This window comes from Schistosoma haematobium, chromosome ZW (genome assembly GCF_000699445.3).
Source record: "Schistosoma haematobium chromosome ZW, whole genome shotgun sequence".
NCBI lineage: Eukaryota > Metazoa > Platyhelminthes > Trematoda > Strigeidida > Schistosomatidae > Schistosoma > Schistosoma haematobium.
Window position 1 is genome coordinate 12,004,089 of NC_067195.1, and position 24,978 is coordinate 12,029,066.

The 24,978-nt window shown below is 37.1% G+C and overlaps 1 protein-coding gene across 2 annotated transcripts; it reads left to right on the forward strand.

The window, feature by feature from the left end:
• The first annotated feature begins 14,507 nt into the window (after positions 1–14,507).
• KHDRBS1 (KH domain containing, RNA binding, signal transduction associated) lies at positions 14,508–24,629 on the forward strand. Of its 2 annotated transcripts, XM_051210414.1 has the most exons (4): positions 14,508–14,673; positions 14,707–15,077; positions 15,114–15,461; positions 15,541–24,629. In XM_051210414.1, exons 2-4 carry the CDS (start codon positions 15,026–15,028, stop codon positions 15,648–15,650), a joined length of 510 nt encoding a protein of 169 aa, XP_051070404.1. In that variant the 5' UTR covers positions 14,508–14,673; positions 14,707–15,025; the 3' UTR covers positions 15,651–24,629. The 2 variants fall into 2 exon arrangements, with proteins under 2 accessions (XP_051070404.1, XP_051070405.1); XM_051210415.1 differs by having other exon boundaries at positions 14,536–14,673; positions 14,707–15,461.
• The last annotated feature ends 349 nt before the right edge of the window (positions 24,630–24,978 follow it).

A 24,978-nucleotide genomic window follows, 5' to 3' on the forward strand; every position in this document is an offset into this window, starting at 1 on the left:
TTATAGAAGAGGATTATGTCAAAAGGCTAAATGATAACCGCGCTGATGGACGAATTTGGCATCTTCCTCACAAGCCTGTCTTTCACCCCAAGAAGCCTAACACGTTAAGAATATTGTTCGATCGTGCAGTTCAGTATGCTGGTACGTTTCTGAAGAAGAAATTTTATTCTGGACCTGATTTGATCATTAACTTAATAGACGTTTTCGCCTGGTTTCGGCAACGACGAATAAGTCTTACAGCGGACACTGAAGCTATATTCCATCAAATAATAGTTCCGCCAAATTATCGAGATGCTCTTAGGTATTTGTGATGTCCAGGTGGGGACTTAGAAAAGGAGTGAGAGGTCTACAGAATGAAAATCCATCTGTTCGGAGCAACTTCATCGCCATGTTGCACCACGTTTGCTTTACAGAAAATGATTCCTGATTATCAAGATAAATTCCCCAGGGTCTTTACGCAAGCAGCTAAGTAACAGTCTTATGTGGACGATTTATTGATAAGTGTGGATGTTATAGAAGAAGCCAAACTGATATATTCAAATTTCAAAAGAATCCTAAGTTTTTGAGGATTTAAAATATCTCACTGGACTGGTAATGGTATTGAAGTGTTAGAGTTCGTTCAACATAAAGACCGTATTGGAGGAAACATTACCGTCTGTGAGTCCAATAAGACAAGTAAACGAAAGCTGGAAATACAGTGGGACGTCCGAACAGACGATTTATGATTCGAAGTTCATGAGTTCCATGGAAACGTAACTAGAAGAATTTTGAGAGCGCTAAACGAACCCACCAATTATGATATGAAACATTAACCACCACGTTAACTTTCTTTGACTTTGCCTTGTTTGATCGCCAATCACAATTCTATGTTCATTATAAAACATTATTCGCTTCGTTGACTTATTTTTCCTATCCTACAGTTACTTTTCGAAACAGATAAAGTTTATCAGGCCGAATAGCTTACTTGTTCTGACATTGGCTAAATCAAGACTCTATGCTCGACAGTCTAGGGAATAGCTTAGGATTACAAATGTAAGAGCTTACTTTCTTGAAGAATTATGCTTTAACACAAAGATCCTTTTCTAGCGAACTACACAATATTTCAGACTGCGTCCGCTCTCACTTGTTAGTATTATGTGGTAAGAAAGTAAATTCTAACTAGAGAGAAAGAACGAAAACTTTATTTTGATGGAAATCTGTCTGCAAATTGCATCTCTCTGAAGTTTGTTGTATGAAGTGACTGGATTCTGAATATAAACTTCCTTCTCAAATAATCCTCTAGGAATGGACAAAATATATTTTGTTCACCTTCTTATTGGGTGTGCATTTGTTGATCCATTGTATCTGTGCTTTTATTCTATCATAGTTTGTTTTTAATTAAAGTGGAAATTTCGGTGGTCGTGCTTTACTAAGCACGTTTTAAGTTACAACCAAATTTCCTTCAAATATCAAGTGATTCACTAAGTTCTTGGTAATGACTGTCCATTAAGGGTATTAATCCACTCAATAGTTATCAAGATAAACTGATTACCCTCGCCTCTGCCTACGAATATGGTAGGTTTATGAAAGTCATCGGGTACCTAAGCCTTTTAGTATATAAACTTTGTAACATCGACGTAGAAAAAATATTCAACTAGTTACCTAAATCTTCATTGTGCTGTTTCGATTAGTTTTTGGTCTGTAAATAGATGTAATAAACACTAGTTGACACAGAATAGCTTGGTATGTACTGAGAAAATTTGTTTCGGGGAAAAAATTAAGCAAGTTTAAATACCTTGTAACTTTATGCTTTCAATATATTTTAGATTCAGCGGGAGCTCAAGGGACTGTTTTGAGTAGGGACGTTTGTATTCACACATTTTGTCCAAGAAAAATATTTATGTGCTCAATACCCGTCAATAATAAACTGTGATCTTGTAGTGTGGCATCGAGTCACATTTGACTATGATCACCACTACAAGAAGATTGCGTACTAGAACAGGCTAAACCTCCGAGTAAACCAGAAATCAGAAGGCGATTGAAGGTTGTAGCAAGATATATTTGTTGGCGATCTCGTGGTATCGAAAGAATGCCAAGATCGTACCAAAGGAGTACAAGTGGAACTACTGAGCAAATGTAAGTCCGTGCAAGGTCACAATCAACGGGAGAATGTATGTTTTTAGTACAGTTAAACAAACGAGTATAGTAAAACAATCCCTGGTACAACTGGTTACGATAATAATTGTTTCCATTACAACAATCGCGTTCTCTTGATAAAAGTAGGTCACTACAAGGTTTTACTCTAACAACCTTCTCCCATATCCCTTATATTTGGCTGGAGCCTTGAACATATCAGACTAAGTACCAATTTGAAATTAAGGGTAGAGCGAGCGTGAATTTACAAATGAGCAAACATTAACGATGGAGGATATGATAACAATTCATATATGTTCTCAGTTCAAACCATTTACAACATAAAGATAACGTGGAAAATCTCTCGAAAGTGTCTTATTGGACCGCTAGTTCCGAGTGTTTTCCTGTCTTGTATTTTGACTTACTCAGGTCACTCTTAACTAGGTTTTATAGCCTCCAATCCTCCTTGTCTGGGATTTTGTTATTTGACTTCGATGACAGATTTACAACACATAATTTTACTGTGGCATGATGCCAGTTATATAATATTATATATATATATATATATATATATATAACTCTGAGAAACGTGAATGGGGAAAGACTTGCAAATCTGTGTGCATTCAACAAATTGGTCATAGGCGGCAAAATATTTCCACACAAGCGTATACACAAAGCTACATGGACCTCACCGGCCCACACCACATAGAACCAGATAGATCATATTTGCATTAATAAAACTTCCGAAGGACAATGGAAGATGTGAGAACCAGGAGAGGAACTGACATAGCTTCAGATCACCACCTAGTTGTGGCCAATTTAAAACTGAAACTAAAGAAGAACTGGACAAACAGCACTACAAAGGTTCAATACAGCCTTCCTTCGAGATACTGACAAACTCAATGAATTCAAGGTAGCTCCTAACAACAGGTTCCAAACCTTACAGGATCTACTGAAGGAAGAAGAAACTACTATGGAGGAAAACTGGAAATGTATCAAAGAAGCATTAACTTCAACGTGTCAAGAGGTGATGGGCCGCAACAAGCATCATCATAAGGAATTGATCTCTATAGAAACACTAGACAAGATCAAAGAAAGAAAGAACAAGGAGACAGCAATCAACAACAGCCGAACACGAGCAGAGAAAGTCAAAGCACAAGCTGAGTACACGGAAGCAAACAAGCAAGTGAAGAAGAGCATCAGAGCCGACAAGCAGAAATACGTAGAAGAACTAGCAACAACGGTGGAAAAAGCTGCGAGAGAAGGAAATATGAAACAACTATGTGATACAACGAAGAAACTGACAGGGAAACATAGTAAATCAGAGAGACTGGTCAAGGACAAAGAAGGCAGAACAATCACTGAAATTCAAGGACAGAGGAACAGATGGGTAGAGTACTTCGAAGAACTCTTGAATAAGCCGGCTCCAATGAATTCACCGGGCATCGAAGCAGCACACACAGATCTTCCTATAGATGTCAATCCACTGACGACGGAAGAAATCAGAATGACCACCAGACAAATCAAGAGCGGGAAAGCAGCAGGACCTGACAATATACCAGCTGAAGCACTGAAGTCAGACATCAAAGTACTTACAAACATGCTTCACCTATTATTCAAAAAGATTTGGGAGGAGGAACAAGTGCCGATGGACTGGAAAGAAGGACACCTCGTCAAGATTCCAAATAAAGGAGATCTGAGCAAATGTGAAAACTACGGAGGAATCACACTACTGTCAATAAAAGGGAAAGTCTTTAACAGAGTGTTGCTGAACCGGATGAAGGATGCAGTAGACACCCAACTTCGAGATCAACAAGCTGGATTCCGTAAGGATCGATCGCGCACAGACCAAATTGCGACACTACGGATCATCATTGAACAATCAATTGAGTGTAACTCGACACTGTGCATCAACTTCATTGATTATGAAAAGGCATTTGACGGTGTAGATAGGAGGACGTTATGGAAACTTCTGCAACACTACGGAGTTCCTGAGAAGATTGTCAATATTATTCGGGACTCATATGACGGACTACAGCGCAAGGTCGTGTATGGAGGACAGCTGACAGATGTATTCCTAGTAAGGACCGGAGTCAGACAAGGCTGTTTACTCTCTCCCTTCCTTTTTCTTCTGGTGGTCGACTGGATTATGAAGACCTCGACATCTGAGGGAAAACACGGCATACAGTGGACGGCTCAGAATCAATTAGACGATTTGGACTTCTCAGATGACCTAGCCCTCCTGTCGCATACACATGAACATATGCAGATAAAGACAGCCAGTGTAGCATCAGCCTCTGCATCAGTAGGCCTCAGCATACACAAGGGGAAACCAAGGTCCTCAAATTCAAAGCGGAGAACAGTAATCCAATCACTCTTGATGGCGAAACTCTGGAAGATGTAGAATCCTTCACATACCTGGGAAGCATCATCGATGGACAAGGAGGTTCAGATGCAGACGTAAAGACGAGGATTTGCAAAGCAAGGGTCGCATTCCTACAATTCATGAACATATGGAACTCAAAACAACTTTCAACCAATATCAAAGTGAGAACCCTCAATACGAACGTCAAGACAGTTCTACTGTATGGGGCTGAAACTTGGAGAACTACAACAACCACAATCAAGAAAGTACAAGTATTTATAAATAGCTGTCTACGCAAGATACTCAACATCCATTGGCTGGATACCATCAGCAATAGCCTTCTGTGGGAGAGAACAAACCAACTTCCAGCTAAAGAAGTTAGGAAAAACGATGGAAATGGATAAGACATACATTACGCAAATCATCAAACTGCATCACGAGGCAAGCCCTAACTTGGAATCCTGAAGGAAGGCGGAAAAGAGGAAGGCCGAAGAACACATTACGTCGGGGAATAAAAGCAGATATGGAAAGAATGAATAACAACTGTGAGGAGCTGGAAAGGATTGCCCAGGACAGGGTTGGATGGCGAATGCTGGTGAGCGGCCTTTGTTCCTTCACGAAGAGTAACAGGCGTAAGTAAGTAAATATGATGCCAGTTCATCGACGATAAGGTCATTTTTGATCGAAATGAAGATTACGATGTAGTTCAGTTGATGATTGTCGTTCTTGAAGCTTTGATGAAGAATCAGCCCAAATCATCTCACTTATTTGAAGGCCACGGTCACTTGCTACAAATACTAAGTCTCGGTTCATGACATTCTGGTATATGTAAAAATATACAATCCAGAAGCTCGTCAATTTAAATCACATAGAAGCGGCTGTATTTTTCAGGTGTTTTAAACTGTAACTCCTCCTGGACTACCTTTGAGGCCACTGCATGTTCAAAGTCCGGATAAAGGAAAAAGGTTTGGTATGGGATTAGCGACACACATCCCGTAGAAAAATAACTCGCTAAAAACGCCAACCAGAAAAGAATAATTCAAATCATTTAAAATCTGTCCCGGGAGTTAGGTCGTCATTTAGAAGAGCTATGACGTCTCATAATGAAAGCCGAGTTCTTTCGCAAATCACGAGGCTGATACCCCTTCTGAAAACCAGAGCAACCATTAATTTAAGTACATGGAATGTTCCAACAATTCGGGAGACTGAGAACGTCATCCAAGTTGATGAAGAAATGAGATGATACAACTTGGATGTGCTTGGAATCAGTGAAACACATGGGACGCAGTTTGAACAACAAAGACTAATTTCAGGGAAGAAAATTCTTCACAAACACCAGGAGTTGTACTGATGCTATCCAAACAAGCACAAAAAGCACTTATAGGATGAGAATCTCATGGATCCAGGATCATCAAAGCCGCCTTCAAAACATGGAAAGAAAGCATTACAATGAATTTCACCAAATGCTATGCGTCTATCAACGATTAAAATGAAGATGTTAAAGATCGTTTCTACGATATGCTACAGTCAATTGTTGAGAAATGCCCAACAAAGGACTTGACAATTCTGAGTTTTTAACGCCAAGGTCGGAATGAAGAACACCAGATATGAAGATATCCTAGGACGACATAGTCTAGAAAAAAGAACGAAAATAGCTAAAGATCTGAGAATCTATGTTTCCTGAGTAGACTGGTCATAGGCGGCACTATATTCTCACATAAACGCACATACAAAAACACATGGACTCCACCGGATCACACTATGCATCAACAAACATTTTAGGAGGATGATGGAGTTGATATAGCATCAGATCATCACTTGCTGTTCGCCTAGATGGAATGCAATACTTTAGACACTACCAAGTTGATTCCTTTGTGGTTATCACAAGACTATTCCTATCAATTCTTATAGACTGGAACGATCAGAGATCAAGACCACCCAGATGGGATCGCGTCCACTTCTCAGACTCTAACGGATATGTCAGCCAATCTAACAGATAAAACTGGACTACCTCTCCCATAAAAATCTCCGAAATTAACCCATCAGAGCTTTCTCTCGTTTTAGATTAGCTATGACTTCTGTCTCATTAAGAGTCGGAGGGTGCATGTTGGCATCCTATTTAGATTGCTTGGTAAAAGTAAACAACTGAAGGGTAGGTGGGTAACATTTGGATTTTTCTTCAGCGTTTTCCTCATCTCAATCTCTTGGGCTAAAAGTGGATCATTATCCCATCTTGTTTAAAAATAATATCCTTAACTCGTAAATCCCTAATATCTGTTTCCTTGATAAACTTGAAAAATCGACTACAACTCCCGCCTTTTCCATCTCTTTTGAATAAGCTCCCGCCACCGCTTACTATCATTGGGTAAACTTTTTGTCAGTCTACATATCGTGCTTGAAACTCGATAGTATGAGTTTCCTAGTATCTATCAGTTCAGTAGACGCTGATGAAATTTGTTGACTTTTCTTAACCTTTTGGTTTAAGTTATTGGTAGATATCACTGCTGTCTGGATATCATATGTTCCTGAAGTATCTTGTTAACATTTTTGTCGTTAAGTTGAGCTCTGAGGAGTCTTCTTGACGTGGATTTTCTGTATCCAGTAGTACGCAAACGCGTGCGGGTACTGATGAATGATTAGGATCTATATGTACACACTAAGTGTGGAGGCTGTTGATAATACTCAGTTGCTCAAATTGAAGTAGATGAGGTCCGGACCCATAACTTATTGGCTCAAAGTCGAACACACCACTGGCCTACATGTTTGAATATCAAAACCCTGATATGTCAAAATATGTTCAACTATAGCATTAAAATATTGATCTTTCCTTCAAAGCTATCAAAGACTCGTTTTGTCCGCATACCCTCAATTTCGTTTCCGTGCAAAGCGTATTCGTTTAGTTGAAAAAGATAAACAATTATACGAAATAGAGGATAACTGGAACGCACAAATGGGTTTTATGGTGAGATGATTTGTGCAGTTATAAACGTGCTTTTTTAAAAGCCAAAACACTGACTAATAAAGCATTAAACTCCAATGAAGAAGGTTGATAAAGACCAAGGAAATCTATTTACTATTTACTTGTTGTCTCTGTACGGAGCATAACAAATGGAAACGATTTCTTACTTAACATTGAATTTTAAGATTATGAGGAAATAACGGGTGAGAATTAAGCTACACAATACAACAGAAATACGACTACATCCATGGACGAGAAGTGAATCTCTAAATCACTTATAGTTTTTCAGAGTTGTGTTATTTCGTCGTACGCGATGACAGAACATCGTAACTATAGAAGTCAAGTCAAACAGTCACTTTTTCACTGAAGATCTCGATAGTATTATTTTGTATCAAACAACAAACAAGTTATAAACCTGATTAAACATGTCTTGGCAATTTACTGCTGATATTAGGTTGTATGACAGAATGACGAAACCAGTCTTTGACATGCTATGTGACGGTACATAATATGAAAAATTAAAAAAACGGTGAGTGCCTTGTGCCACTTACAAAAGATTGATGAGACTATAATACTCCAAGATTTATGTATAACATATTGGAAATTGATTATGGTGTTTTATTTGTAGTAGGAAGCAAGTAGGCTACATTATTAGTAGAAACAGCTAGCAAACAAAAAAATTTTGAGTAATCCACAGAACATGTCGACACGTTTGAGCAAATTATTGAAACTAAGAATTTGAATGTTAAGAAGTGGATTCCGAACAAAAATTGAAATCTAAGTGGTGTGTGGGCGAGAATGATAATGATTAGTTGTCTGCTAAGTCAGACATGTAGATAGTCTGACAGGTGTCAGATGAGTTATATATTCCCTATCCTTATCATTATTATGACGCACTTATCATTGATTGTTCATTGTTGTTGGATTGTGTCGGGTTTTTAGTGTGGAAATATATTTACATTGTGGTCAGGCTAATTACGTGTTCTTGATCTGAGTTGTGTTGAAGTCCTGTAGAATAGACACTGGGAGGGAATCTAGTGTAGATAATCGTTTAAGGTAAGTTAACGCGCCATACGTGTAAACCCAACCGTTATAACATTAGACGAAGTAAAACCAAGTGTCATAACACTAAGATTTTAAGTGAATCAATACACTTAAACGGGGGGTGAAAATAGATAATATGAATGTGTTAGACAGTGGTCTTAAGTGAGAAAAACAAAAAGAAACCCAATGTACAGTGGAATACAGATGGATTTTAAAAACGATAACAGAACTTTTTCTAAACAAACTTGATCATTAATCGGTGGCAAGTTAATTTTAGAACTAATAGTTTATAAGAAACAAGTTTTAAAACTTCTAACGCTTCTGGTAACAGCTACTAGATTATCACTTTAAGCTGTGCACTAATACTAAGATTTATGTAAGATATTATTGAGATGTTACCGGTCTTTGTGCCATGCCATTGTTTTTTAACTGAGACAGAAAAACCATTTCTAGAAGTAGTAGCAAATAGATTATAGACTGAAGTAAAATAACAGTATAAAAGTGTTATGGTTCGTTATTGCTTGAATGCGATTACTGATGCGTCTTACTCGAACGGAACGAAGGATCAATGATTCAGCGACTCGATAGCTATTCTGGCTCGTTGTCCCCAACTCTGCTAACTCGATCAAGAAGTCTGGGTAAGGTGTAGAAAGTGTATTCTACAGACAAACAGCAGATAACAAGTCAAATCAAACACACAAATCAAGCGTATTTATACAAATATTTACAATCGATATTGTCATAGAAAATTTTTAAACATTAATCAATGAGTTCATTAATTGACCTATTTGCGCATTTAATCGATAGTTCATCAATTGACCTATTTGCGCATTTAATCGATAGTTCATCAATTGACCCCAATAAAATATCTAACATTTAATCAATAAGATGATCGATAAGATAAAATTTAAAAATATGAGTTTGGGGATCTATCGTCCCCAACAAAAAGTTGAATGAAGAGTTGCTAGGGTTGAAGCTATCACGGGTTCACTTAATCTGCGAACGAGAAACAAGATTCGGCGACCAAAGACCAGTAAGCTAGCTATTGATGCGTCCCAGCCCCGCTAACTAGAGGGAGAAGTTCAAGCTTGGAATGGGGAAGTATATTCTGCAAGCAGCCAGAAACAAGCGATAACAACAAACACAATTCAAAACGTATACATACAGTACAAAACCGTCCCTGGGAAGAGTTACCGAATAGCATACTAAAAGACGCAACGGACCAATAGCATCTAAGACATTTCCCAGCGGGGATACGACATGAAGGTGACAAGAGCGCTTCCGGCGCGAAAACGAAGAAATTCAAATTCTCTAAATAAAATTACAAAATTAGGTCTTTTCCCAAGTGAGTCTGGGGATCTAATGTCGCCAACGAGAGTTTTGGTCAAACTACTTTTCTAAAAGCTTATAACTTCTGCACTCTCTTCGTACAGTTTATTATATGAAGTAGGCTTGTTAACTTTGCAATGTACTTCAGAAGTTGCTTCATCCAAAAACACTTCAATCTATTTTTGAATGGAAGTAATTATTTTTAATAAGTGAATAAGCAAGACTAATTTGCAAATTAAAAATCTGTATGATTAACTGAATCTTGTTTCAAAAAATCCCTTTTACATTTAAAGCACTGAAAAGAAAACTAAGATTTTCCTTAAATGTTGAGGATAAATGGATTGCCAAAATACCACAGTGTTATCAGACAAATAATTTTGATATAATGAATAAAGAAAATACAATTTTACATTCATCTTTTTCTTCAACATTAAAGTTGTCTCATATTCATGACTTCTGATTTCTTGAAAGTTGTACATAAAAAGCTACATGACAGAACAGGTTCGTTGTTCAGTGTGTAAAGAGCCAACCGCAAAATTTTCGGCTGTTCCATCAAATAAATATTCATTTTTGTTACTACTATCCGTTTCATTGAGATTAAGAACCACAAGACGCCCTAGTGCGCCAGGATCGTCTACAGACTTCCAGCGATCAGGATAACTAGATGTCCAATGTTTAGTAATGGCAGCTTCGTTACTAAGAATAATTGGTGTCGAACAACTAGAATTGTTAAGGGATGTGTGGTGTGAATCCAAAAGTACTGAACGGTTAACAGGGTTACTTTTAAGAACTACTGCTTCATCCATTGTAGACGACAAGGTAAGATCCAAAAGACTAGGACTTACTTTCGCTACCTGTAAATGAAAAACAAACAAACAGAAAAAGGACATTTAAGTGCATAAGTACTCATAATGAAAGATTCTATATGACTTAAACTACTTTCCAAACAACATGTAGTCCCAATAATAATTCGGACACTAAATTTGTAAGAAAAAAATGATTCAGTTATCAGATATTAACTTTCTCCAAAGTTGCAGTTTTTACGAGGTTATATCTTTGTACGAATAATAGCACTTTTCAATTTACAGCTCAGCCATGATACACGAACCTTTTTAATAACTTATTGACATATCCTTATGAATTTTATTACATGTTTTTTAACGTTCTGTCGGGTGTTAATATAAATCCTACTGATGAAGTCTTATGTTGAATAAATCGTTCTCAAGGAGAACGATAGTCTACCCACTTTGACAAAACGGACCAGCTTAGGAGGTTTCCACACCGTGTAGTTTTATCTTAATAGGACATTAGTTAATAAGGTAAGGTCAATTCTACTACTAACCTTATTTTCCACCATAGACCACCTCCTATATTTTCTTATTGATCATTACCTGCTACAGTTTCCACTACAGAGTTGTGCGCAACGGGACCAATCGTAGCGTCGTTATTCAGAAGTCTAGCGTATCCAAAATAAAAGGAACGTTTGAGGCAACGAGTTCTGGTTAAGAAATAAAAGTAATGAAATGAGACATGCTTAAGAAAGACAGTGGGGGTCATGTTTTTGATTGCCGATAGATGAATATGGAGCGATTAGGTTGGTGATGCGAACGTATGAGTACAAATAAAATCACTTTTCCATGAGCCTTTCTGTCACAGAAAAACTTTAAGTTGTACGCCGGCCCTCGTGCAGAATAAAAGAACTAACTAAATGCCACATGAAGTTATGTGTCGAAATTGTTATAAAAGAAATAACTAATATTCAGTAGTTAATATATCGCTAACTTATCAACATACTCAATAGGATAAGGTTTGAGCCAGGCTTGTCAATTACGCAAGTCAAAAATATGCCATTAAATCAAGTTTACTTAAGATCTGATCGTCTTCTCTCGATACAAGGTATACTGTCAAGTCCCAGATCGCAATAGCTGTAACCATATAGGGATACCTTTGCAAATCAACGTGCCTGCTGAAGATCGAAGCTACTTGTGATAATCTTGGAGGAGGGAGGATACAAGGAATCTTCCGAATGGCCGGTCCTTCTAAATCGCTTTACTTCCCAAAATATCGGGCCAGATACATTAGATATACGGTGTGTGTTTGACGACTGCCCCTATGTTGAAGGACGCTTTGCATCATTCAGTGAAAATGACACCGAGGAGCGGTTTTAGTGTGCTTCCATTAGTAGGTTTCAGTTTGACAAAATAAATACTATATTGTCAAAAAGTATCAAAGACGACCGGACTAAAATACGAAGAATTAAGGATGGACTCACTGTTTGTCGGACGTACTATTGTGTTGCAGTTGAAATAAGTTGAAGTTATGCTGGGACTTGTATCAAACGTAACGAGCAAGCACTTAACCGCTAACGAAATACTGCTACGTTTTTACCCGTCGCCTGTATCAAAATGATCTACCAGAGATATCTGAAATAAGGCTGAGTAAGCTTGACCTGGATAATATAAGTGGCTTTACAAGGAAAATAAACATTATCTTATCGATGGGATCTCGCAATAAATATACAAGTCATTTGGTCTGTCAAGAGACGTCTTGTCTAACAACTAGAATTAAACCTCACCCAGGAGCACTTTAAGTTAATACTTCACATCTTGTGAGGAATGTCGTTCGTCCAAAGAATAAAAAGTATGATAAAGGAAAATTACAAATGGGGTTTTATTCTCATATACTGAAGATAATGGTATTCGTACAATCACATTTTTAAAAATAAATTTCATTACACTTATTAGAAGAATATTTTTTAAATTCAATTTATAAAGTTTTAGCTTTTGAATACAATCGTTATCAGTTTGGTTATATGTTCCTTAAGTACTTAAAAGTTTTGAATCCATATTTTGTAATCTCAGTTACTTACAGTACACAGTATCATTTACAAACCACTTATTGTAATAAATGCAGCTACAATGTTTTCCTGAGTTGACCTAATCGACAAAACTAGGAGCCGACAAATTAATGAACGTATTGGGAGTTTTTTTTCCCAACACACCACATATGTTAAATCCCAATTATGTGTGAAAGCAATCAGGGAAATGATGTATTTATTGGTATAAATAAAGTAATTGAATCATATACCAACCATTTTGAGGACGGGGCTGGCTTCGAAACCAGCATTCTAAACAGTCACAATTATGGTCCGGTATACGAGTTTCGATTAACAATGTGAACGTTTAATGCCAATCTGAGAAATCTGATGAGTAACTTGTAACGACTGTCGAAATTTTGATTTCCATAGGCTCCCAAAACTAACTACGACATCAAAAGCATTAAACAAAGACCGTGATTGAGAAAGTTATAGGCTTTGCATAACTGATATAGATTTTGCACAACGAGAAACCTAAAGCTGTGAACAAACAATAAAATGACTGAAATAAAACACAGAGTGGAGCAGCATTCACCATGTCTTGCGAAAATTTTCTGGAATATCGCAAATCCTAGTATTAACGTGGGCCTCTGGCTGGTCGCGGGTACTTTAAATTTCGGTGCGCTATCAATCCACTTATTACACAGACTGTGCAACGCGAGTGCTATCACTACGTTACCTGAGCTACAACACGTTTGGAAATGCCTTTTAAATCCAAATGAATTGCCTACTCGACACCCTGTGCATCATTTTCTTATCACACGTCTGCTTCGTTCATATAGCACAGAAAAGACTAACAAATATAGGGTAGAATGCAAACACATGCACTTGTAATAAATAACTTTAGAAACGTTCGAATTTTCTAGTAGAGAAGCTTTAGTGAGTCAGCGTTTCATGTTTAAATGGCAAGAAATGAAAGATAATTGTTATACAACCACAGGGTGGTAGCCCAAATTTACCTGGGTAGCTGTGACTAACAGGGTATTTTATAGTGTGATTAGAATTAACCCACGATAATTTGTGAAGGTGATTTTGAGAGAAAGTGCCTCCTCTTATAACCATGTTCTTGGAGATACGTGAATCTACCAGTCTTCTGTCATCCCGGTCCATGTCGCTCATTGATGTGTAAGCATCGCATGTTATCCATTTCCACTTTGGCTTTCAGGTACTTTGTTCGAATGTTCTGAGCATTCTTTTAGAATAGACCGCACAATATTATAAATCTGGTCATCATCAATGACAACACTGGTGGGTACACAGCACCAGATAACATTCAGTTTAATTCTTTGCCCTCTTGGTTTTAGGATGATTTGATGGTCTTCGATCCATGTGTTTCCCATCCTATAAGTTATTTTTAGGGCAGAATTAGTGTAACTCCTTTTATTCTGAACAAATTTTTCATGACCGGAATACAGCATTGTGTTTATTGAAGCTAATCTCTTTTTTATCCAAGTGATGTTCCAGTCACCGCCTGGTTGAATCTTCAAAATTCCATCGCTGTTTGAATGACCCTCCCGGTCTTTGACGTTGTCGACACATCTCATTTTTCCATATTAGCCAATGCTCTGTTTATCAGAAGGAACATTGACCTTGGAGCTTTGAAAACTCCTGCCACACAACGAGGTTTCAAAACCATTTATATGAAGACCCTTTCACTCAGCGCAGATATAAGATGATCTAATTAGTCTTTCCGCGTCAGCCTTTCCGCAGCAAACTTATTTTCCACAAGGCTGACTCATGTATCAGCATTTGATGTCACCACACGATATCAGAGACAAATGTTGTATCATGCCTATGTGTAGCGACATTATTGGACATCGTACCCGTTGTTTAACACTTTGAAGGTCGGCCATAGTAAAGTATTTTCATCAGAAATGAAGATTGGCGAACTGCGACCAGAACAGTCGGCGACGGTTGAAGCTTTAGTGCGTGAACTACAAAACTTGGATAGCAGTGCATTTCCTGCTTTGTACTCTTTGGCAGAAAATGGTATGATTTGCTTCCAAAGACTGATTTTTTCAGAACTCTTCCGTCTGCGTGGCGGCATTGCGGACTCATTTGACTTGGTCAGCAACAAACCTGTAAAAGTGAGGGCAAAAATAGAAATTCCTCAGGCACAATATCCTGCTATTAATTTCGTTGGGAAACTTCTTGGTCCGGGAGGTCAGACACTGAGAGCAGTGCAAGAAACCACCAAAACAAAAATGGCGATCTTAGGTGCTGGCAGTCTAAGAGATGACGCTAAGGAAAAGCAGCTCCTTTCCAATGGTGATCCGAAATATCAGCACCTCAAGCAAAAGCTGCACCTTCAAGTTGATAGTTTAGGTCCACCCTCGGAATCATGTTATCGGTTAGCCCATGCATTAGCGGAAGTAAGGAAAATCATGCTACCAGTGAGTTGATGTTTTCAAAGTTATGTACGGTTATAGGAGCAAACAGAACCCACAGCTCAACAGTGGGTCCAGCAAAATCAGCCTTTGCCCGTGGCCGGAAGGAATGTTTCCGTCAGAAATATCCGTCCCCCTTGCGCGGTCCGCCACCACCACCACTTCAAGCTCCCTTCGCTGCACCTCCAGTGCAGCTTCCTTTCCGTGGTCGAGGTAAGCCTTGGATAGGCAGAGGTGTTGCCAAGAACGGTGTTGCTATCCAACCACCAGTTCCTGTTGCTTCCGAGGTGTTTGCTAATGATGTGAATACCGTTGCCTACCCTCCAATAACTCTGTATGAGCAGAATGAGTTCAATTCCCATGTTTTTGAAGATTTCGGAACGAACTATGGTAGGTCGGGTAGCTTCGCTTTTTCCCTATTTTGTGCAGCTCTTTGCGGGTTTAATTGAGGTCTAAATTTTTAATCTAGGACAAGACGACACTTGGGGAAAAGTCAGCATCCCAGAACCTCGCGGACGAGGCCGAGGCCATCCCTACGCGCGTCCAGGAATCAATAATGATCACAATAATTTCGGGTAAATAACTAATTTGACCATGAGGCTCCGTCATCAAAAATAATCAATAATGACAATGAAGCCAGAGGTGCATTTCATGTTTGTCTTCGCCAATCAAATACCACTAAACTCGGTAAAAAAAATTTGCTTAAATTATCTAACTGCTTGTCTGTAGTACTGTCTAAATATGTAATGATAAAATTAAACTTGTTAAATTCACTAAATAAATACCATAATACCTCTGTCAATATCCTAATTATGGATACTTCGCCTTTTTACTTGAAATAGGTTTGTTAGCTAACTTTAATACTGTCATGCGTGTGATTATATCTTGCCTCAATGAGTAGTAAAGTTAATTGGAATAATACCCGTGGAATTACATGTTTTTAACTCAACTAAATTTTGAGATCGTCGTTTCCTTATTTTAACAGGACCGGTAAAGTGCAGACTGTCAGTATCTGGAAATATCCATACAATGCCAATTTTAATACATAAAACTAATTTCCCATCCATCTCCAACTTGTAAGGTTAAGTCGTAATATCTACTCTGCTGTAAATAAGTAAATTTTATGTTTCACTGACTTTCATAAAGTCTTGTTGCATTTATGCGTTTCTCGATAGTTCATGCGTCAGAGATCCTCCGTAGATTTTCTTGCTTGGGTCTCGGTAATCTGGTTTAATGTTGATTAACATGAAAGGCTTTGTATACGCTGCTGATTCAAACCCAATTTCCTTCGCTTAATCACATCGCCATGTAAATGCAGTGCGGACAGTGGTTGCTGGATTATCAACCACTATTCCGTTAGTTGTATCACACTTCAAAGTACACAAAGTCCCCACTGGTACTACTGTGACTTGCGCAGTCAGTTAATTAGTTTCAAAAGTTAGTTTTGTAATGTACTAGCTGTTTCGTTATAGTGCTAGCTAGTATACAAATGTTCCTAAACTACTTACAAGTAGTACTGAATCGTCTAGTTTGTTTCATAGTATTTTTTATTACAAACTCGGTTAATGATCAGATTTTAGCACTCATATCAAGAATAACTAACTCGTAAAATGAACCCTCAAATTCCATTCTGGGTGGTTTTATCAGGTCTTATTGGTAGCTCAGTATTAAAGAATGTCAAGTGACGTTTGTTCATGTTTGCATAATTATTCCTACGGAGGTCCAGTTTCTTCACCGATTGACCTAATTTCAGTTCAGGTAGGGCATTCCAATTATTTACCACTCGGTGGAAAATACAGGTTCCCACTCTGCGTTCGGTCGCGGTTGTTACACATTTTGACCTCGATGATTCGTCCTAGAAAGAATAAAAGATGTTAACCTTCAGATCATTATTAAAGATACATATTGTCTAAACCTTACGTTTTGCGATTAAAAAATAAGGTAGTTTTAGTCGCTCGTTATGGTAGTTTGAAAAATCAGTTACCACATTCATGCCCACCTATTGAATACACTTAAATGTCAGCATCCGTAATAGGATATGGGCTAGCTGCTTCAGTGCAGTAGTCTAAGTGTTCTCACATAAATGGAACGAAATATTTGGAAGTACTGGACTAATCGTAGCACGCAAAAACTACTAGCTACTTCATCGTAGTGTGCAACTGTTTCGTAATCATGATATACAATTGCTCGTAGGCTTTTTGCTGTTGCGATTGTAAGTTATATCAAATCTTTGGGCCCCGAGTTTATAATAAACTCATAATCTATCTAAATCTGATAGACGATCAGGGTAATTATCATCATTGTTCATTAGTCTGTAAATCTTTATATATTCAACAAAGGCGCGATGGCTTAATCAGTTTTCGTAGTTCATTGACAGTGGAAATAATTGGGTACCTTAAGTATTACCTTGAAGCACGTTTTTCCATTCAGATACTGTTCCATTTACTCTCAATCTTTTATGAAAAGGAAGTTTCTTATCCCATCTTTTGCTGTACATGTTATTCTGAAGTTGGTAAGCTTCTGTACACGTCGGATGGTTTGGCAAGATCTAGGAATATTGGGTCCACAGGCACAGTGAGCTGTTCAGTCCTCTCAGTGATCAGGTTAGTCAAGTGGGTCTAAATTACGAATTCCTTGTTAATCTGGTGTTAAAACTTAATGATTCTACGTATATGAGCAAATTATTCCTGAGTATTTTTTTGTAGTACCAACCACTGCCAGTTAGACTGGCAATTTTGTAGTTAGTCGTTAGTTCCATGCTTATTAGTCCATCTAGCTTCAACACTCACAATCACTCGGAAATTGAGTTCAGAAGAGCAACGTATTGGTTAGTTCTGCCAGTGGTCGAGAGGAATATGGCAATGTGGGTGTATTCAACCACGACCCGGCGATTTACTAGATTTTAGACCATTGAATCGATCTTGGGTAACCAAAATATTTGGATGGAAAGAAATGGGTTCGTTGAACATCATATATATTAAGTCTAAAGTACAATATAGTACGAATAATGACCCTACCAGTACAGAAATATATACCGTGATTCTAAATGTAGAGTCCACAGACGTCGTGACCCGTGGAATCGCTCGCGTTAGGTCTCATACCTATCATTGAAAAATAACTTGGAAGTATAGGCTTCCAGGGCATAACTACTTGAAAACCTTGGTTTTTCAAGATTTTTCCCCACCAAACTGAAGTCTAACTGAATGAAGGCCCCTTTTTTGTACATACATCAAGCAGCAGGTTTAGGTGGATATACGAGTTCTAGTCATGAACATTGTGTACACTATTTAGTAGTATACCTGTTCTTCGTGCTACTCAACAGTTCCTGAAATCTCGATGGAGTTTTACCAACTGGCTTGCCAAACTTGATTCATTTAACACTGCTTCCAGTACATACTGGATAGCAGATTCACGAGCATGATGTTTTGTCGACTATAAATGCTGCTACTTTTTGAGTCCCATATAATCAGACTAGTAGAAGACTAAACATCCATGTAGTTAGTATTTACGTTCTTCTGATTTGACTTTATTGGACTATTGCTCTCAGTTACTGGGGCATGCTATATCGCTTTCTTAAGATCACCCATTCCAATAGTGAATGTTCTGTGTCTTATTTAAGACATCTGGTTTCTAGACAATCAACTTTTTCCTACAGTAATATTTCAAGATGTGCTTTTGGGAGTGTTTATATCTCAACGACTGTCATCGACTTTCTACTTTTACGTTTAATTTTTGTCTAAACAGCTGATTTTCTTCCTGGTACTCTGATGACATACTTGGTTACTGTGGACGTAATTGAGATTAGTTCAGTGATGTAAACATCAATTTGTGTGTCAACAAGACTTGTCATCACATTTTTCCTGTTATCATTCGCAATATGCTTCCGAGCGACAGTTACTGAATACTAAAACAAAGAACTTGCCAAATCTTCGTACACAGAAGGTGTACATACGAAGACCTCTTGCCCCTTTTAGTGCTAAATACGACTCAGTTGAAACAAAAACGATTGACACTGATTTGTTAGAACATCCAAAACTAAGAGATTTACTCAACGATTAAAATACCATTGTTTTTGAATGCCATACGCTTAAGTCCTGTTCATCAATTCAATCCACTTGCAGTGTTCATTAGCGTAGTTAATGCAGTTTTTCTACTGCTAGTAATTACCTCTTACTCAAGCGCCATATATAAAAATCTAGAAAGCAAACCAAGAGTTCAAGAAAACTAGGATTTCCACTCTGACTCTCACGTTTTTTGTTAGTCTGACATTGAGAAATTATTTGGAAGTCTACCGGCATTTTACGTTTGTCCACCATAATTTCACTATCTGATGTATTAATATTTACTTAGTGATAAATATTCAAAATGCTGCTCCTTTGCCCTGCTTGTTAATCTCCCATCTATTTTGGTTTGCTCAAGCAGGTTGTATCACTAGTGTCTCGAAGACAGGTACACAAATATGTAACTGTGAGTGTACTCTTAAAGTAAGGTAGCAATTAGTTTGATGACCAACATTTACTTACGGACTTCAGATCTGTCAAGTCTGTCTTGTTTATACTTTTCACCTTCACAAATGGCCTTGGTTGTCAACCAGCGCATAAGCACAGCTTGTAAATTCCAATAAGATTTTACCTCTAACCCAGATATTTACATAAACAAACCCTCGTCAAAGCTTTTTGTAGGTGGTTAAGTTCTTTTTCGTGATTGATACAAAATTCATTTGGAAGGAAGTATTTTAAGATTTAAGCTCAGTTTCAAACTAAACATATACTTCCTATCTGCTGGACAAAAAGGTCCAAAATAAAGTTTCTTAATGGTTTTTTTCCTAGTCTTTGTCTGTACACCTGCAAAATCATTCTTTAAGTCTTCTACGATTTTGTCGCACTAGTTTACTAAATTCGCCATAATCTGTCCGTAGCGTAAGCTGACACAAAAGGCCAGATAATTACTGTCGAAATGTTGCTAATTGAAATGTACAGAGCAATATGATGAAATTTGATTTTTCATTCATTTGGCTACCCAGAAGTCCATACTACCCAACTTAACATCCAGTCTCAAATCAATTATATTAGCATTTTCTTGCACTTCATTTCTCGTTCAAGGCTCGTAACAGTAACAATTTAAAATAAGTGGTAGTCAGTATCATAATATACGTTAAGCTTTAGCTGGATGTCACGTGCTTGAATATTCATCTATTTAGATTCATAACTGCGACTAAGATAGCTTAGTATCTATGTTTTAGAAGCGATCTCATCTTTTCTTTACAATGGTTGGAGTGCATTCATGGTATTGCATCTCTAATTTCGTGAAATCCACAATTTGTAGAGTGAGACGGACAAATTCTTAGACTTACACGATAAATTTTATTCCCGTATTTAATTAACGTACGGTTTGTGTCCTAATAAAATTATCACAATTTCCAGGGAAAAAACGACGATAGAGTTGTTAGTTTAAGCATTCTTGATACATATCACTCCATTTTAAAGAACACTTTCTAATTAACATTAGTAGATTATTATTAGTAATTTTACAAAACCGTTCTCGATTGATAATGCAAAATAACCTCATGAAAAAGTGACTCTACTTGTGCTTCTGTTAAGTTTAGGTGAGTGCACACAAAACTGAACGTAGCTAAAATTTCCTTGTAAACACTACTAGTTAAGAAATTATGACAAACAACTCAGTTCCCTGTTCTAGTTGATAACTTCGTACCAACCCATTACTTTTACCCAATGACTAAAAAATTACTTTCTATAAGGGATTGCTATAGGTTTTCTTCTCCATAACTGCGTAGCGTAATTTCTTTAACTATATATGCCACCATTTCAGCTGCGTTCTGCAACGTGTTCGTGGGTCTGCATATATAAGTTAGCTCAGAGAAGACTGTCATATTCATAATTATTCGATATCAGTCTTATGTTTCTTTCGTTATTGTTTTAGTTTAATAACATCATCAATGGTCTGATATAGTAAAATCCGATTTTTCTCAGTAAAAACCTTCATGGACGCGATAATTATGCATAGTTCTTCGAGATCTACAGTGATATCACAGAAATCCCACACTTATATTTTACACATACCCCAAGTTTGTGTTTAGATATATTACTATGGGGATCTGTTCAGTGAGTGTTTGTAGCGATTAGTTTTTTCATGATGAGATGACCTGTGGTTGCAATCAAAGCAAATGTTCTTTGTAGAAAAAGTATTTTAGCTATGTATCATGTAAGACTTCATACTGGATTTGATTCCAAATATCATCAAACTACGCTTGACGTGGTCTCAGTCATTCATTTGAACAAACTTGGGTTTACTTTCGTTTGGAAGTTTAATTTCTGAAGATCGAAGGTGCTGCTTTGTCTGTACCACCTGAAAATACTATCAATTCATTAGATGAAGAAAAACTTAACTTTAGCAAAGGTAACTCGGGCTTTACTGAATGTGCACATACCATTCACATTTATTGACAACTTAATCTAAAGTGTTCTTGAATTGTCAACGTTTAACTGGATTAGTTTTGGCGTGACCGAGTCCAATACCTAGCTATATAGCACAAAAATGTATCAATCAGTCAAAATGTAAGAACTGACACTAATACCCAACAGCTTCAGTTGTTAATTCATGTAAACACAACAAGAAAAAGAAACTGAGAGTTAAAATACTATGCAAAAATTTAACTTAAGAATGCTGAAAATAAATTATTTGACAGATCTGAAGTGTTATTTATTTACAGAAAGATCTGGAGTGAATACGTTCGCTCCGGTTTTCAATCATATAATTTAATATTTCAAACCATGTGAATTGTTTAACTTTCCTTTAGTTAGCTATTGTAAATTATTATTATCCAAGAGTAGGAGGACTCGAGAAGTACTATGCTTCTTACTATTTCGTATCCTGCTAAGCAATCGGCCTTATGTCCAACGTCAGTGCACTTCGGTGCTGTCGGGGAAGTTGTTCAAACTTGCGTATTTGTCAGAAAGTACTTTTGCAAAACGATGAGATCGAGTTTTTAAAGTAGCAGGTAATCACACCGTAACAATCTTAGTGAATCAGATGTTGGTCTGAGTTTAAATGAATAAATAATAAAATAATTTCATTAAATTAGCTTGTATTTTCATCTGGTGAGATTGCAGTAATCAGTTACACACTTGAGTTTGCCGAATCTGAATATACGAGAAAATAACCAGAATAATGCTTACAAATTTGTTTGATCCTTGTCGCCGTTGGGAATGCTGAATGTCTTCAAATGTCCAAGCACCCAGTAAGAAACAATTCGTTGCATTTTTATATTTGTTACCATATGACCAAAATATTTTCCAAGAAAATGTCTCCTATCATCCGCATTTACAAACAATTGATTTACACAACTCTTCTTTAGTTTATATGTCGGTATTTTTCCAACCCCTTTGTTCATTTAAATTGTAAATCCGAAAACTGAATATGTTTTTCTCATTCCAGCATTGTTTGGGAGTTACTGCCTATATTGAGTCTGAATCAGTAAATGCTCAATTTCTTTTTTGACTAGCATCGATTGTCCAAGAGTTAAATGTTACCTTGTTCTCACCAACACATTTTATTATTTCAAATTACCTTTTAACTTTCTCCACTCAATGTGTTTTGTTTTTCCTCTTTGTATAGATTTATTATAGTCTATCTGTATCAATTACAACTGATTTATTTGCTTCATAAGATAAAATACAATAAAATAATGTGGTTTCTAACCAAAAATTGTTCATTTATCAATAGAGTCAACCCGTTTATTTTCAGAATTTCACCTTTTTTATTTTGAGTTCTTTTATCGTCATGTAGAGTATGTGGTCTGCTGTTTGCCATGAACTACTGTTCTAGTCACATGTAGTTGATATAAGTCATATTACAAATAATTGTATATTTTTGTAGTATCGCGTTACGTAACAGGGCTTTTTATTAAAGTTTTAAATATCTGTTTGGACAACCTTTTCATTTCTGACTCCGTTTGCTTTAACCTGATAGTATTATTTTAATGCAGTAATCTAAAGTAACTTTTGTGGTCAACGTCAAGTCACATCTGTTGTGCGAGAGCTAGAAGTACTGACTGTCTCTCTGAAAAAACAAATTAGAATTTGAGTATGGTCCCATAATTTGGTGACTAGATATGTAAAGACAGTCCTACTGTTTACCAGTCAGGAGTTTGTCTCCGTCGTTTGAAGAGAAAAATAACCAGCATTCTCAAACATGTAAATTTGCAACCTGTTTTCAGCGATATTAGATTATTTGGTAGATGATTACTTATTCCAACGAACCATCTTAATTTTTCTAAATATTCATAACACTTTTGACTTTGTTCCATAAGGTGCCTTTCTATAGTTCGACTACTCTAAATTTGTGGTAATGTCAATGGCATGGAATTCATTAGTTCAATCATCAGGATTTTTGTCTAAATACCATCCTGTGAGTACCATTCCGGGATCGCAGATTAATATCACTCTCAGTTTACAAGTCAGGCATCAATGTTAATATACTAACATTGTTGGATGTTTAGAAAATGTAAGGACTCAGGAAATTAACAATTGCTAATCGTTTAATCTTTTTTCTTCACTATCGCACACTATAATTCATATATTACCGGGAACAGCATCGAAATGCAGTACTCTGCAATAGATTTCTCACATACAGGCCGTCGTGAGTTTTCATGGTAAAACGGACTTCGGAGTTGACTTGGTATGCAAATAACTTAAGTCACTTCCTGACCTAAAAATTTGTGTACTAATAAATTAAAAAGAATGTCTTATGACATCATTTCTTAAAAGACGGTCGACATTCTCGTAATTTCCCTGGGAAACAATAAAGGTAGTTAAACAACGACGGTAAAATTTGATTATTACTTTTCCCTTATATGATGGATATACTTCTGAAATAACTACCGAATAACCATTTTTACCTCTTAGGTACACACCAGATCTGCACTTCAAATGTGCATGTTAAATAGAATCATTTTATTCTTGTTTACACCCAGCGGGCTAATTTTAATTTCTGGTAAAATAACCTCTAATTCTTGTCGTCTGCATTAAAGACGACATAAGGGTTGTCACTAAGCCCTACTACATTACTACTCAGGCAGTTTACAACTGTTGCCTACCATCAGAAGAGTCTTACCTTTGATTATCTGGCCACTAAAAATACTGTAGATAGACGTAAATTGAACTATAATTCTCCTTTGTTTGATTTAAAAATAGTCCTAAAATAGAACTACAGATCTTGATAAAGGATTCACCTCTCTATTCTTATTAGATGATTAAGGTAGAGAAATATTTTTACTTTTCAGTTAAATTGATCATCCGTATTTGGTACCCCTTTGTACCAATCTTTATGTGTGAAAATAAATTGAGCTGCTGTTTCAACGACGCAGTGATACTGTTACTATCTAAATAGTGATGTGCTCGTTGAGGAACTAGACTGTCGTCTATACCTAACGTGTTGCAGCTGATATATACCACGTAAAAATACGAGACTTTTGTCGGTCCGGGCTTAAACTAATTAAGTAATGGCTATATGATGATTTTGACATCAGTTCTCCACGAACTCTAGTCAGTTTAGATCAGTCACTTCTGGTTTTATGGGTAACCTATCAAATATATCTTCGAACCTTTTTGCTTCTGACTCTTACACCACCTTCATTTTAGCTAATGCCATTCTGTCATGATAACAACGAAACCTGGTCCTGCTACGCAAAGGCTGGCTAATACGAGCAGGGCGTGACCGATTAACGTACACTATTCGGAGCGATAGTGAAGGCTTGCCGCGCAAATTCAGTAGGTACGTCACACCCTGTATGTTTACTAGTGATGTTTCGGAATCTTACGAAACTCTAAAAAGGTCTATCCTTAAACGCGGAGATCTCATCAGTCGACAAAGGTCAGGTTAATTCCTC